Genomic DNA, 16,269 nt, shown 5'->3' with positions numbered 1-16,269 from the left:
ACGTGTTTCTCAACGCAGTGATTCTAGAGCAACGCCTCCTGGGAAGTATGCAAATAAGAAAGCCGCGGAGACACCATCACGTGTTTCTCAACGCTGCCAGGAAACTAGCCAGGTCTTTCACCGGGAAGGAACAACCACGGGAAGGGCAGTCTCCAGTCAAGGAGACCACCTATACCAAACATGGTATCCATCCACAGACAGCCGTTTCGGGGTATTTGCCCCTCATCAGTGTGGAGTAGGAATCTGGCTAGTGGGGGCAATGCCTAGTAAAAGACTACTTAAACAAGCATTGTTGACCTTAGGGAGATCAACATATCCACTGCGGAGACACCATCACGTGTTTCTCAACGCAGTGATTCTAGAGCAACGCCCCCTGGGAAGTATGCAAATAAGAAAGCCGCGGAGACACCATCACGTGTTTCTCAACGCTGCCAGGAAACTAGCCAGGTCTTTCACCGGGAAGGAACAACCACGGGAAGGGCAGTCTCCAGTCAAGGAGACCACCCATACCAAACATGGTATCCATCCACAGACAGCCGTTTCGGGGTATTTGCCCCTCATCAGTGTGGAGTAGGAATCTGGCTAGTGGGGGCAATGCCTAGTAAAAGACTACTTAAACAAGCATTGTTGACCTTAGGGAGATCAACATATCCACTGCGGAGACACCATCACGTGTTTCTCAACGCAGTGATTCTAGAGCAACGCCCCCTGGGAAGTATGCAAATAAGAAAGCCGCGGGGACACCATCACGTGTTTCTCAACGCTGCCAGGAAACTAGCCAGGTCTTTCACCGGGAAGGAACAACCACGGGAAGGGCAGTCTCCAGTCAAGGAGACCACCTATACCAAACATGGTATCCATCCACAGACAGCCGTTTCGGGGTATTTGCCCCTCATCAGTGTGGAGTAGGAATCTGGCTAGTGGGGGCAATGCCTAGTAAAAGACTACTTAAACAAGCATTGTTGACCTTAGGGAGATCAACATATCCACTGCGGAGACACCATCACGTGTTTCTCAACGCAGTGATTCTAGAGCAACGCCCCCTGGGAAGTATGCAAATAAGAAAGCCGCAGGGACACCATCACGTGTTTCTCAACGCTGCCAGGAAACTAGCCAGGTCTTTCACCGGGAAGGAACAACCACGGGAAGGGCAGTCTCCAGTCAAGGAGACCACCTATACCAAACATGGTATCCATCCACAGACAGCCGTTTCGCGGTATTTGCCCCTCATCAGTGTGGAGTAGGAATCTGGCTAGTGGGGGCAATGCCTAGTAAAAGACTACTTAAACAAGCATTGTTGACCTTAGGGAGATCAACATATCCACTGCGGAGACACCATCACGTGTTTCTCAACGCAGTGATTCTAGAGCAACGCCCCCTGGGAAGTATGCAAATAAGAAAGCCGCGGAGACACCATCACGTGTTTCTCAACGCTGCCAGGAAACTAGCCAGGTCTTTCACCGGGAAGGAACAACCACGGGAAGGGCAGTCTCCAGTCAAGGAGACCACCTATACCAAACATGGTATCCATCCACAGACAGCCGTTTCGGGGTATTTGCCCCTCATCAGTGTGGAGTAGGAATCTGGCTAGTGGGGGCAATGCCTAGTAAAAGACTACTTAAACAAGCATTGTTGACCTTAGGGAGATCAACATATCCACTGCGGAGACACCATCACGTGTTTCTCAACGCAGTGATTCTAGAGCAACGCCCCCTGGGAAGTATGCAAATAAGAAAGCCGCGGAAACACCATCACGTGTTTCTCAACGCTGCCAGGAAACTAGCCAGGTCTTTCACCGAGAAGGAACAACCACGGGAAGGGCAGTCTCCAGTCAAAGAGACCACCCATACCAAACATGGTATCCATCCACAGACAGCCGTTTCGGGGTATTTGCCCCTCATCAGTGTGGAGTAGGAATCTGGCTAGTGGGGGCAATGCCTAGTAAAAGACTACTTAAACAAGCATTGTTGACCTTAGGGAGATCAACATATCCACTGCGGAGACACCATCACGTGTTTCTCAACGCAGTGATTCTAGAGCAACGCCCCCTGGGAAGTATGCAAATAAGAAAGCCGCGGGGACACCATCACGTGTTTCTCAACGCTGCCAGGAAACTAGCCAGGTCTTTCACCGGGAAGGAACAACCACGGGAAGGGCAGTCTCCAGTCAAGGAGACCACCTATACCAAACATGGTATCCATCCACAGACAGCCGTTTCGGGGTATTTGCCCCTCATCAGTGTGGAGTAGGAATCTGGCTAGTGGGGGCAATGCCTAGTAAAAGACTACTTAAACAAGCATTGTTGACCTTAGGGAGATCAACATATCCACTGCGGAGACACCATCACGTGTTTCTCAACGCAGTGATTCTAGAGCAACGCCCCCTGGGAAGTATGCAAATAAGAAAGCCGCGGAGACACCATCACGTGTTTCTCAACGCTGCCAGGAAACTAGCCAGGTCTTTCACCGGGAAGGAACAACCACGGGAAGGGCAGTCTCCAGTCAAGGAGACCACCTATACCAAACATGGTATCCATCCACAGACAGCCGTTTCGGGGTATTTGCCCCTCATCAGTGTGGAGTAGGAATCTGGCTAGTGGGGGCAATGCCTAGTAAAAGACTACTTAAACAAGCATTGTTGACCTTAGGGAGATCAACATATCCACTGCGGAGACACCATCACGTGTTTCTCAACGCAGTGATTCTAGAGCAACGCCCCCTGGGAAGTATGCAAATAAGAAAGCCGCGAAGACACCATCACGTGTTTCTCAACGCTGCCAGGAAACTAGCCAGGTCTTTCACCGGGAAGGAACAACCACGGGAAGGGCAGTCTCCAGTCAAGGAGACCACCTATACCAAACATGGTATCCATCCACAGACAGCCGTTTCGCGGTATTTGCCCCTCATCAGTGTGGAGTAGGAATCTGGCTAGTGGGGGCAATGCCTAGTAAAAGACTACTTAAACAAGCATTGTTGACCTTAGGGAGATCAACATATCCACTGCGGAGACACCATCACGTGTTTCTCAACGCAGTGATTCTAGAGCAACGCCCCCTGGGAAGTATGCAAATAAGAAAGCCGCGGAGACACCATCACGTGTTTCTCAACGCTGCCAGGAAACTAGCCAGGTCTTTCACCGGGAAGGAACAACCACGGGAAGGGCAGTCTCCAGTCAAGGAGACCACCCATACCAAACATGGTATCCATCCACAGACAGCCGTTTCGGGGTATTTGCCCCTCATCAGTGTGGAGTAGGAATCTGGCTAGTGGGGGCAATGCCTAGTAAAAGACTACTTAAACAAGCATTGTTGACCTTAGGGAGATCAACATATCCACTGCGGAGACACCATCACGTGTTTCTCAACGCAGTGATTCTAGAGCAACGCCCCCTGGGAAGTATGCAAATAAGAAAGCCGCGGGGACACCATCACGTGTTTCTCAACGCTGCCAGGAAACTAGCCAGGTCTTTCACCGGGAAGGAACAACCACGGGAAGGGCAGTCTCCAGTCAAGGAGACCACCTATACCAAACATGGTATCCATCCACAGACAGCCGTTTCGCGGTATTTGCCCCTCATCAGTGTGGAGTAGGAATCTGGCTAGTGGGGGCAATGCCTAGTAAAAGACTACTTAAACAAGCATTGTTGACCTTAGGGAGATCAACATATCCACTGCGGAGACACCATCACGTGTTTCTCAACGCAGTGATTCTAGAGCAACGCCCCCTGGGAAGTATGCAAATAAGAAAGCCGCGGAGACACCATCACGTGTTTCTCAACGCTGCCAGGAAACTAGCCAGGTCTTTCACCGGGAAGGAACAACCACGGGAAGGGCAGTCTCCAGTCAAGGAGACCACCCATACCAAACATGGTATCCATCCACAGACAGCCGTTTCGGGGTATTTGCCCCTCATCAGTGTGGAGTAGGAATCTGGCTAGTGGGGGCAATGCCTAGTAAAAGACTACTTAAACAAGCATTGTTGACCTTAGGGAGATCAACATATCCACTGCGGAGACACCATCACGTGTTTCTCAACGCAGTGATTCTAGAGCAACGCCCCCTGGGAAGTATGCAAATAAGAAAGCCGCGGGGACACCATCACGTGTTTCTCAACGCTGCCAGGAAACTAGCCAGGTCTTTCACCGGGAAGGAACAACCACGGGAAGGGCAGTCTCCAGTCAAGGAGACCACCTATACCAAACATGGTATCCATCCACAGACAGCCGTTTCGCGGTATTTGCCCCTCATCAGTGTGGAGTAGGAATCTGGCTAGTGGGGGCAATGCCTAGTAAAAGACTACTTAAACAAGCATTGTTGACCTTAGGGAGATCAACATATCCACTGCGGAGACACCATCACGTGTTTCTCAACGCAGTGATTCTAGAGCAACGCCTCCTGGGAAGTATGCAAATAAGAAAGCCGCGGAGACACCATCACGTGTTTCTCAACGCTGCCAGGAAACTAGCCAGGTCTTTCACCGGGAAGGAACAACCACGGGAAGGGCAGTCTCCAGTCAAGGAGACCACCTATACCAAACATGGTATCCATCCACAGACAGCCGTTTCGGGGTATTTGCCCCTCATCAGTGTGGAGTAGGAATCTGGCTAGTGGGGGCAATGCCTAGTAAAAGACTACTTAAACAAGCATTGTTGACCTTAGGGAGATCAACATATCCACTGCGGAGACACCATCACGTGTTTCTCAACGCAGTGATTCTAGAGCAACGCCCCCTGGGAAGTATGCAAATAAGAAAGCCGCGGAGACACCATCACGTGTTTCTCAACGCTGCCAGGAAACTAGCCAGGTCTTTCACCGGGAAGGAACAACCACGGGAAGGGCAGTCTCCAGTCAAGGAGACCACCCATACCAAACATGGTATCCATCCACAGACAGCCGTTTCGGGGTATTTGCCCCTCATCAGTGTGGAGTAGGAATCTGGCTAGTGGGGGCAATGCCTAGTAAAAGACTACTTAAACAAGCATTGTTGACCTTAGGGAGATCAACATATCCACTGCGGAGACACCATCACGTGTTTCTCAACGCAGTGATTCTAGAGCAACGCCCCCTGGGAAGTATGCAAATAAGAAAGCCGCGGGGACACCATCACGTGTTTCTCAACGCTGCCAGGAAACTAGCCAGGTCTTTCACCGGGAAGGAACAACCACGGGAAGGGCAGTCTCCAGTCAAGGAGACCACCTATACCAAACATGGTATCCATCCACAGACAGCCGTTTCGGGGTATTTGCCCCTCATCAGTGTGGAGTAGGAATCTGGCTAGTGGGGGCAATGCCTAGTAAAAGACTACTTAAACAAGCATTGTTGACCTTAGGGAGATCAACATATCCACTGCGGAGACACCATCACGTGTTTCTCAACGCAGTGATTCTAGAGCAACGCCCCCTGGGAAGTATGCAAATAAGAAAGCCGTGGAGACACCATCACGTGTTTCTCAACGCTGCCAGGAAACTAGCCAGGTCTTTCACCGGGAAGGAACAACCACGGGAAGGGCAGTCTCCAGTCAAGGAGACCACCTATACCAAACATGGTATCCATCCACAGACAGCCGTTTCGGGGTATTTGCCCCTCATCAGTGTGGAGTAGGAATCTGGCTAGTGGGGGCAATGCCTAGTAAAAGACTACTTAAACAAGCATTGTTGACCTTAGGAAGACACAGGAGAGGCCGCCAGTGCTTGGAGCAGGTAAGCGCTCAGGGAGCCGAAGATGCAGGGAGCAGGTAGAGGAGCCGCATTAAGATGGCAGCTATATGTGGCTATATGGGGAGAGGCCACATAAGATGGGAGCGCTATATGGGGAGATGGGCCACATTAGGATGGGGCTATATGTGGCTATATGGGGAGAGGAGGCCATATAAGATGGCAGCTATATGTGGCTATATGGGGAGAGGAGGCCATATAAGATGGGAGCTATATGTGGCTATATGGGGAGAGGGGCCACATTAAGATGGGAGCTATATGTGACTATATGGGGAGAGGAGGCCATATAAGATGGGAGCTATATGTGGCTACTATATGGGGAGAGGCCACATAAGATGGGAGCTATATGTGGCTGTATGGGGAGAGGAGGCCATATAAGATGGGAGCTATATGTGGATATATGTTGAGAGGAGCCCATATAAGATGGCAGCTATATGTGGCTATATGGGGAGAGGAGGCCATATAAGATGGGAGCTATATGTGGCTATATGGGTAGAGGAGGCCATATAAGATGGCAGCTATATGTGGCTATACGGGGAGAGGAGGCCATATAAGATGGCAGCTATATGTGGCTATATGGGGAAAAGGAGGCCATATAAGTTGGGAGCTATATGTGGCTATATGGGGAGAGGCCACATAAGATGGGAGCTATATGTAGCTATATGGGGAGAGGAGGCCATATAAGATGGGAGCTATATGTGGTGTGGCTATATGGGGAGAGGCCACATAAGATGGGAGCTATATGGGAAAAGGAGCCATATGGGACAGGATCTGCAGGGGAAAAGGAGCACATGGGATGAGATCTGCTGGGGGAAAAAAGGCCATAATGGGATGGGATCTGCAGGGGGAAAGAGGCCATAATGAGATGGGATCTGCAGGGGGAAAGAGGCCATAATGGGATGGAATCTGCAGGGGGAAAGAGGCCATAATGGGATGGGATCTGCAGGGAAAGAGGCCATAATGGGATGGGATCTGCAGGGGAAAGAGACCACATGGGATGAAATCTGTAGGGGGAAAGGAGCCACATGGGATGAGATCTGTATGGGGAAGGTCGTCCATTCCAATTTTAGCAGGGCTCCTTTAGTAATAATTTTTAAAATCTGAAGAAAAATCATTTAATACAATATGACTGACAGTGATGGGAACTACTGGTACTGGACAGGGGAGTGAAGGTATAGGAGTGGAAGGAGATTTTACTTTAAATTACTTGTATTTTTTGGTTGAGGAAAGTGCGTGAAAATGGGTGTGGCTAACAAAAAGGGTGTGGTTACAGAATGGGTGGGGTTTTCAAATGGGTGGAGTTTATAGAGAACCTGTTGTTAAAAATTTTAATCCCACCCTTGCTGATAACCCATGTAGGCTGTATACTGCCGTTGGTGTCGGCTGGCCAGAACTGGATGATGACTTCCACTCACAAGAATACCAACAGTTCACTTTAAACTACAACTCTTTACTGTACGGTTGGTTCTGTTTCACAGCTTTATGTTACAGGTACCGGGCACATATTTTCCAGCACGGTACAGTTTTGGATAATCTTGTCAGACACAGCTTAACTTCCCTCTGCGTTGCGTTAGATTTAACTTGCCGGTGAGTCTCATTGCAACCCAGTCAAGCATTATATAACAAACCATGAGGGTCATCTTCCTTTTCTGCGGTCCCATGTTCAGTCTCCTTAGGAGTCCCATCATGTCTTCAGTAAAGCTTTGCACTCCCTGACATCTAGTGGGAAATCGCTCGGTTGGTTGATTACATTAACTTGATAGTTGAGGTTAACCTGGTACTTTGACAATTCAGGGGCCTGGCCACTAGAGACCTGCACCAGTAGAAGTCACCCAATACCTTAATGTTTAAGGGGCCCTGATGTTCGGGTTCCATCCTCCAGCTCCTATCGTCTGGGGCCCCTCTGCTTGAGCATCGGTCTCTAGTTACACTGCTGCTCACACCCTGTGTCTCTGGCCACCCTCAACCTTCAGGCTATCTTGCCTACTGTCTCTTTTCCGCCATTGCCATGAATCACTCACTTTATACAGTACGTCTTTCACGACTGACTCGCTATACATATGTTTTGTTTATGCACTAGGCCTTTACTGACTCCTTCTAAAATTAATTATTGTGTCCCTGTCAAATGACCCCTCCCAGGATGGGATAGTCCTAACACTTATCTGTCACTCTTCCTACTGTCTGTTGTTGGGCACAGACAGTAGGAAAAATACTCCATAGAACAACAGAAACATACATTACAATTCACATGACACAATATTTACAAAAAAACGTAAGACATAATTCACATTCACATTACAAAACGTAAAACAATAATGTGATTGGGGTATTCAGGAGTAGGAATACAATAGCCATTTTGCACCACTCTTACAAATTCACCCTTGGTACAGACTATAAAAAGTAAATACAAACTAAATAGGAAGGCCTATATGTCTGGACATGTGTGGCAGATTTAAGATAAAAGCAGGAATAAAATTGGAACAAAAATTGTTCTCAGGTCCCATTTTTACTCCTTCCTAGCAAAATTACATAACTGTACATCAAGACTGCAATTGTTACGAGTGTGGAACGGCCTAATATGATCTCATGGTGATCTGGAATCAGAAGGTCACATCACATTGTGGATGGCAAATCCGCTTTAGTGCCCGCTCGCAATTTACCCTGAGATGTACCATATTTAATTCCAACTGGAACTGAAAGTTTTAAAGGTACATTTCTATCTTGCAGTGATCTAACAGGTAGTTGTAACCTTAGCTGCAGTCACTCCCTTTTGCTATAAATATTGCCTCCTCACTCCTCCCTATGCCGACTATAGTAAGTTCCTTACTGAAGAAACCTTGGAGTACTTTTTGCTGTGTCTTTCCCCACCTGTTTGTCTTACCTATCTTGCTTTGTCTTATTGTAGTAACAAGACCAGCGTCTTGATGGACCTCACTGGCCAGGGTGAATTTAGGAGACAATACCTTATATCAAAAATGTCTTTGTTAAGATTCACTAAAATAACACGAATAAAAATTCCTATAGGCTCATCACACAGTGCAAGTGTCAATTGATTCCAACTAGTGGAGCACCCAGGACAAGTATTAATTAGAGGTTAAAGACATATATATAATGACAGTGAGAAGGGGGGAGGGGAGACAGATATGCCTTAATGCCTAATTCTCCACCCTTACTGTCCCTTCCTATCAACGGAGGAATCGTAATTTAACGGATAACCCCTGTTCCTCAATGACTATTCCTGGTTATCCCTAAGTTCCACTAGTAGGAGACCGTCACCACACGTACACCCAGTGCTTAGAATGGCAGACAAAACATAAAGACAATGGACAGATGTGGAACTGTCAACTGATAAAATTTCTTTCACAGTTCTCTGCAGGAAAAAATGCCTACTGCCCCCACATTTCTTTTGAAAAGGGCAGGGATCAGCAATAATTATCCTGCTAATACTAGATATAGATCACATCACAGATGGAAGTGCTTGTATAGTGTATCACCCCGTTCCGTATATCCGTATATTTGGGAGATGGTGTAAAGGAAATCATCTGATTATGGATCTAATTGTGAATAATTTTATGTTTGAATTTGTTACAATACAATGATATTGGCCTATTATAATATGTATAAACACATCTCCGTATACATAATGCATCTAAGATGGCGCTTGATACACAGAAAAAAAACATGACTTTGCACCATTTTGCACTTACATAAAATAATATTAGAAAGCCCCTAAGACATAAGCCAAGATAAGATAAGTTACATACACCCTGCCATATACATCATCTTGCCAACCATTTACGTCATCTTGCTTCAGATTTATGTCATTCTCTAAAGAACCAATCAACACACTCATTTAAGCTTTATGAACCAATCACTGAATAAGGATTGAAAAGTAGCCAATAATGTTGTAGTGTGTTAACTTGTATGTTAATGCTTTTCAATAAATATGACCCAAGGCATTGCCCAGATGAGGAATCATGCTGACATCATCTTTCTTTATTCCCTCCGTTGACATTTCATCAATGAATTTCACTGGTAATGCCGTATTAATTGGCTAATTGCCATAACAGATGTGTATTGTTTTTTCTCTCCTGCAAGGAGACCCCCAGTCCTTGGCCTTGTTTCTTCTGATGAATTCTTAGTCCTTTCGGCCAGTAGACAAGTTCTTTGTGGTCCTGGGACTTATTTATGATGACCCGGACTGAATCTCCCTTGCTGAGTCCAAGCTGCATAAGCTTTGGCAGCAGGTTAGTCAGCAGAGGAACTCTGTTCTGAGTTCCACAGATCGACTGCTGAAATTAGGTGGAATGAACTCGCCCTCAGAAGCCATTTTTGTGAAGGCCTTTCCAAAAGTGATAAGAATGCTCTAGCTATGTACAAAGCACCAGAGTCTTTAGAGGCCGCCATGTCTTTAGCCTTCCAGATTGATAGACGTTTAAGGGATAGATCTGTGTTGACCCCTTTTTCCTATAGACCTCCCTGGGGGGGTGAAAGCTTTCCCGAGGTTTTGGATGAACCCATGCATTTAGGGAGAGTCTCTCCTCAGTCTGGGTCAACTACGGATCACCATAAGATGTTTTTTTTTCTTTTGCAGCCAAAAGGGTCATTTCATTGGTGCATGTCCTTGGGTACGTAAACTGAAAAAAAATTAGTCTGAAAAACCTCTTACCCCAGGCTGATTGGAGGATTATGTACCACCCCGGGGCTCGGCCGGCTGCCGAGCCGCTCGGATCCGTGCTTGTCGGTGGGTAGCTCAAGCTCTCCACGGACCCGGGGGTCATGTCGCTCTGAAAGGGGGTTGGCGCTACACGTAGGGACATCGGTGGGGACATCCACGGCCGGAGCCGCGGTGGTTTGTAGGAGATTTAAGTTCGTGACGCCACCCACGGGTTGTGGTGAATAGATGGACACCACCGCTGCCGTTGACTAGGCTCCCAGGGACGGTGTTGCGCAGCTTGGTGTTGACCCCCTTCGTGGGTAGGGGGATGGTGGTCCCTGGTGCCCGAGGGAGGTGCTGAGGCGAGGGGACGGATGTGTGCTGGGGTGTCGGTGCGGTGCGGTGTGCGGCCCGAAGGCACAGTTGTACTCACTATGAGAAAACACGCTGGAGTCTCTGGTAAGATGGTAAATGGTTCCCGCAGCCAGCTGCAGTTTCCCCTTAACAGGTTGGTGGTTTCAGCCTTTCTCCTGCACCTCTCTTGTGTGAAAGTTATGACTCTTATGCCTAAGCAATGGTAGTCCGCTCCCCGGCTTGCTGTGTGTTGGGAGTGCCCTGTGTGCCCAGAGACGCTGGCCCCTTGGGTCTCTATCCCTTGGCGGTGGCTTTACCATAATCGTTGGGCTGTTGTCTTCAGTCGGGTCTTGTGTGGGAAAGGTCCTAAAGTCCAGTCCTCAATCAGTTCATTTGACTTAGCCTAGTTGTTTCTGGGCCTCATACTGGGTCTGAGTACCCCTCCTGGTGCTCTGGTTTCCAATCGGTTCCCCTGTTCGGTACCGGCGGGCCACCACCCGTCTCCGTTCCCTACGGTTCCACTTGCTGTAATCCCAGCTCCTGCAGGCGGCCACCACCGTCTGCCTCCTTGCTAGAGGTGACTGAGCTCCAACCCAGACACCTGGTGTAGACTTGTTGGCAGGCCTGAGCACAGGTCTGCTCTTGAACTTGACTCAAACTCGTCTCTATCAAGACTCATCTACTGTTTTCCCGCCTCCAGGTCTGTGAACTCCTCGGTGGGTGGGGCCAACCACCTGGCTTCACCCCCCCTAGTGTGGACATCAAACCCGGAGGGTGGTGACCAGGGTTTTGTAGTTTGGCTGCTGTCACCTTTTTAGGGGAGGGTGTGTGTGTGTGTGGGACTACCTATGATGACCTGACTAGTCCAGGGCATCACATTTGTACCAATAAAATTTTCAATTTTTGATAAATGATTGTTTGTTTGGTGATCCCCGTCATTGGCTCTTCTTTTCTCCTTTTCTCATGGGCTACTTTTTTAAGTCCCAGAGGTTGATACCTGGGGATTTCTTTGGTGCCCTCCTCTTTTCATTCTTTTATAGCCATGTGTAAACAGAAAATGGATTTAAGCAGTAAATCTCCATGTACTGTAGTTCAGCTACTATTGAAGTAAATAGGAGCTAAGCTGTAGTACCTGATAATGGGCAGTACACATTGAATGGAGTTGGGTTGTTCCTGATCCATTTACTGTTTAGATTTGTACTTCCTAAAGCTGAAAACAGCAGATAGATGGAGGTGATGGGTGTCTGAACGCTACCAATCTGATATTAATCACCTAGTCTAAGTTCCTATAACCCTGCATATTTATATCGGACTTCTCACCAAGTCCAAATGGCTATTACTTCTATTTAAATTTGTCATATGGTTCCAGAAATACATATTTTTGTATCTAGTAATAATTATTTTGGTCCTTTGCAAAGAGGTGTGCCTAAGGACATGCCCCCAGAGAACCTTGAGAGTTGCACCTCCAGACCATAAAAATTAGCACTAAAAAAGCCCCATATTTCTGCAAAAATAAAATTAAATTTTAATTATCAGGGGAGCAGCAGGAACAAATTAAGGCTATGTGCGCACTTTGCGTTTTTACCTGCGTTTCAGCTGCATTTTGAACTGCAGCGTTTTCATGCCAAAATGCATATGTTTTGATTTTCATGCAAAGTCTATGGGAAATGGGGATTTCTTGTGCGCACTTTGCTGATCAAAATGGCCTGATGCTCTTCCTTTGGTACTCATGGACATACGAACCACACCTCGTGGTCCGTTACAGCTATCACCTTTTGAGGTACTATATGGGAAGCTTCCTAACACTCCACTGTCGCCCCCAGAGACTACTCACGTTACACAAGACACCCTTAACGTGGACTACGTTTTGAGACTACAGCAGCAATTGAGAGACATCTCCAAGGGTGTACATCAGCAACAACCGTCTACTACTTTGTCTTGTCACAAGGTGCAGCCAGGAGACTTAGTGTTGGTAAGAAAGTTCCTGAGGTCCGGTTCCTTCACAGAACGGTGGGAAGGTCCATACCAAGTCCTGCTGACCACGCCTACAAGCGTTAAGGTTGAAGGCAGAGGTTCGTGGATCCACGCGTCCCATTGTAAGAAGGTGACAACCCCTGATGAGACGACATCAACTACTGTGACCAACGAGGAACCAGCCGACATCATCAGTACCACACGCCCTGAGCTGCACCCATAAGTAAGTGGTCTGAGACGAAGCAGAATTACGCTTCCCTCAGGCTGTCACCTAAGCCGCTGCTGAAACAGCTGAAGATTTGGACCAGCGCTGTTCTTCCATCGCGTGAAAAGGACTCAGAAGAAAATGTCTCTCTATGAGCAGTTGTTTGGACCACGTCCAAGCAAATCACTCTGGGGGGCGATATTGACTGTTTGGTCCCTCTTAATGATAGGTGTATGTGTGATAGAGATTGGTTGTTATCACACCCCAGAAACCCCTGATAATGAGTACCCCAACTTGATTCCTCTGGATGGTAGATTTAAGAGAAGTGTACCTGATATACACGATTGCATTGAATATTACTGCAAACCTAATCACTACGAAGCAAGATGTATACTATGGTGTTATGATGAGAATGAGTTTCTCCGAGGTAAAAGAGATTTACATGAATATTTACGAGACCCATGGGATAATAGGTTGATAAATATGCATGACACCATAGCTAAAAGGACAGGAGTAAAAGATTGTTGGATTTGCACACATTCCCCCATCTCTTCAAAGTCCATGCCTTTCCTGGCCACTCCTGTTCCCATAGAAGAACTTACACTCATGCCAAATGAAACATTTGAATTCCCTGTGAACATTAGTGCCTCTAGATTCAATAACACACGGGTGGCACTTCCTATAGCTGGGTGGACTACATCACCATGGTGGGTAGCTAGAAGAGATTTGTCTCTGTATTCCCCACACAATATAGCTATATGTGGTCCCGGATCTACTAGTGTAAGATGTAACAGGATGAACTCACCAGACAATAGATTGGGGTCCATTCCCACATACCTGGACACGGTAGAAGTAGTTTTTGCCCCTAGTCGCATCACATATGGTCACGACAAGTCAAATGCAACAATATTTGAGAGTTGAGGAAACCCTGGGGCAACCTTGTCCATGTGTACTGCTGTCCCCTGTACGTGAAAGCAAAAAGATACTGTGAATCGGGGTGTATCGGGATGGAGAAAAAGGCAGAACACAGATCTACTACAGAAAAATGAGTACTATCGGAGGGAATCTGCATCAAGATTGTGGCTGGATTTGGAACTACTGGGTGTAAAGGGACTACTACTTCATTTAGTGTCCTCAGATCCTGTACCATTCTCCATGCACCTTTACCTCCTGCTTTCTTAATGGGATAGATTGGACTGTTTCATGGACTCTGAACCTTTTTCAAGACTCCTTGTTTCAGTAAAGACTCTATAGTGGGAGCAATTCCACCTTCTGCTTCTGGTTTTAGGGGGTACTGAGGTTTACAAGGCAGGATGCAGTGTGGTCTGAGTTCTATCTGCACAGGTTGGACATGTTTCATTTGCCCAACCTCAGTGGATTCAGTGTTCCATAATTCCTGAGGAACTCTGGATATCACTTCTTCCACTTCCGGACTCATATTCTCATTGAGAATAGGGTCTTTTGGAGATAGAAACAACAGATTCACTACTTCCTCAGTGTTATCCCTTGGTACCTGCAAATGTACACCATCTGGAGTACAGAAGATTGTACAGTTGAGTTTGCACAGCAAATCCCGTCCTAAAAGGCTTATCGGGGCATCTGCAGAAAGCAAAAAGGAATGTTCCGTGGTGATTGGGCCTATGGACACCTTAGCAGGATCTGAAAGGGAAAGGTAGTTAGGTTGTCCAGTAACCCCGACTGTGGATAACTTTTCTCCAGACCTGGGAAGGAAAGGGTCATTTAACAAAGACATTGCTGCTCCTGTGTCAATGAGAAAAGGTACGTTAGTTCCAGAAATTTCACATTGCAGGACTGGTTCTGTTGGAAGAAGACTTGAGGAGGAAAGATTCATTAGATTATGGACATTTTTGTCCTGGTTAGAAACATCATTTCTATCCACGTCTAGTCAATCTTGCTTATCATCCTCCTTTTTCCCTTCCTTCTTTGGTTTCTTGCAATACCGTGCAATATGCCCTTTTCCTTTACAATTGTAACACTGAACATTTTTAAACCGATCCTTACCTTTACCCAAACTTGTCTCCTTCTCCGCAATCTGTAAATTTAAAAGGTGAGCCTCCTTTTTCTTTTGCTGATTTTGTACATTCTGTTCATGTTGATATAACTCATCTAATATCGCAGGGAAAGTTAATTGTTTCCAACCAGGTGACCTGGTCATTAATCTTGTCTTAAGTATATCATGTAACCCTTGTACAAATGCCTGAATCAATATTATATTTACCTCTTTTACAGTAAACAAGTCTGCATCAGTACTCGGATCTTTGACTATTAGTGTAAACCGGTGAAAATATTCCCGTAGGGATTCAGTAAGGCCCTGCTTTATGTTGTTTATGGCCGCCCAATCAGGATCTTGTTTGAATAACAACTTATAATTACCCTGTATCTTGCGCCATTCATCAAAAACTGTGGTGTTCTCAAAGTTTGGTGGCTGTTTTTCATACTCCGACCCAGCTAATAACCCCTGGACCTCAGCTTGTGTAAAGACTGCATTTAACACCTGTATGATGTCTTGTCCAGACATTTGATGGGTGCGAAATATCTTTTCCAATGATTCGCACCCATGTCTAGGGTTTTTCCTATAGTTACCTACATCCTTCTTAATTTCAAATAAATCAGTAAATGAGTATGGCTTATGCATCTGCCATATCTGCTTGTCTGGACCCACTATATTTTGGAGTGGATACGTACCTGCTGGTGGATTACCTCCTTGTCGGGTACGTGGACCTTCTATGATATTGGTGGAGCTAAGGTTGGTGTACGCTTGGTCCATCAATGTCAATTTTTGCATTCCAGCACTTAAATCTGGACTTGATTCAGGACTCTGTATACTTGTCAAGTCCGGGTACTGAGCAGGAGGGGCTGGGGGAGCTGTTGCACCTTGTTGGGGCGGTGGGCTGGCTTTTATTTCTTTATCTTCCCTAGCTACAGGAGCAGTAGCTCCTGCAGCTGATAACTCAGGCTGTTGTTGAAGGGCTCTCTGTGCTCTTTCCAACATCCCTTGAGCTATCCATGTCACGGTTGAGATATCATCATCATCACACTTTTCAAGATTCATCAATCTTTGCTTTGAACTTGACCCGTGACATGATGATAATATCCGTGACACAGCCTTTGTTATCCAGGCACAATACATTCTCCTCTCTTCCTCATCTTTACAATATGGGAAGATTGTTGTTAACTTTTCCACATCTAATGTACCATCTATGGGTAGATCTGGTAGTACAGATCTCCACCTATTCCATATGGAATAGGCAGGCTGACCATATGTATCTAACATATAGATCATCGGACTCCCTGCTGCAAATTGTACACACTTGGTTTCTTTTATGGGTACCTTGCCACATTTGGC

General features: G+C 46.7%; 1 protein-coding gene across 1 annotated transcript in view; it reads right to left on the bottom strand.

Moving 5' to 3' along the window:
* The window catches only part of LOC142249301 (beta-1,3-galactosyltransferase 1-like), a 237,218-nt gene that overhangs the window by 220,308 nt on the left and 641 nt on the right, over positions 1–16,269 (bottom strand). Inside the window, exon 2 of the mRNA XM_075320936.1 lies at positions 13,708–13,864. Coding sequence (XP_075177051.1) covers positions 13,708–13,777 — 70 coding nt within the window. The 5' untranslated portion in view covers positions 13,778–13,864. The remainder of the gene's footprint in view (positions 1–13,707; positions 13,865–16,269) is intronic.

This window comes from Anomaloglossus baeobatrachus, chromosome 8, assembly GCF_048569485.1.
Source record: "Anomaloglossus baeobatrachus isolate aAnoBae1 chromosome 8, aAnoBae1.hap1, whole genome shotgun sequence".
Taxonomy (NCBI): Eukaryota; Metazoa; Chordata; class Amphibia; order Anura; family Aromobatidae; genus Anomaloglossus; species Anomaloglossus baeobatrachus.
Note: the sequence above shows the minus strand (reverse complement) of the source record. Positions and strands in the feature narration are given on the sequence as shown.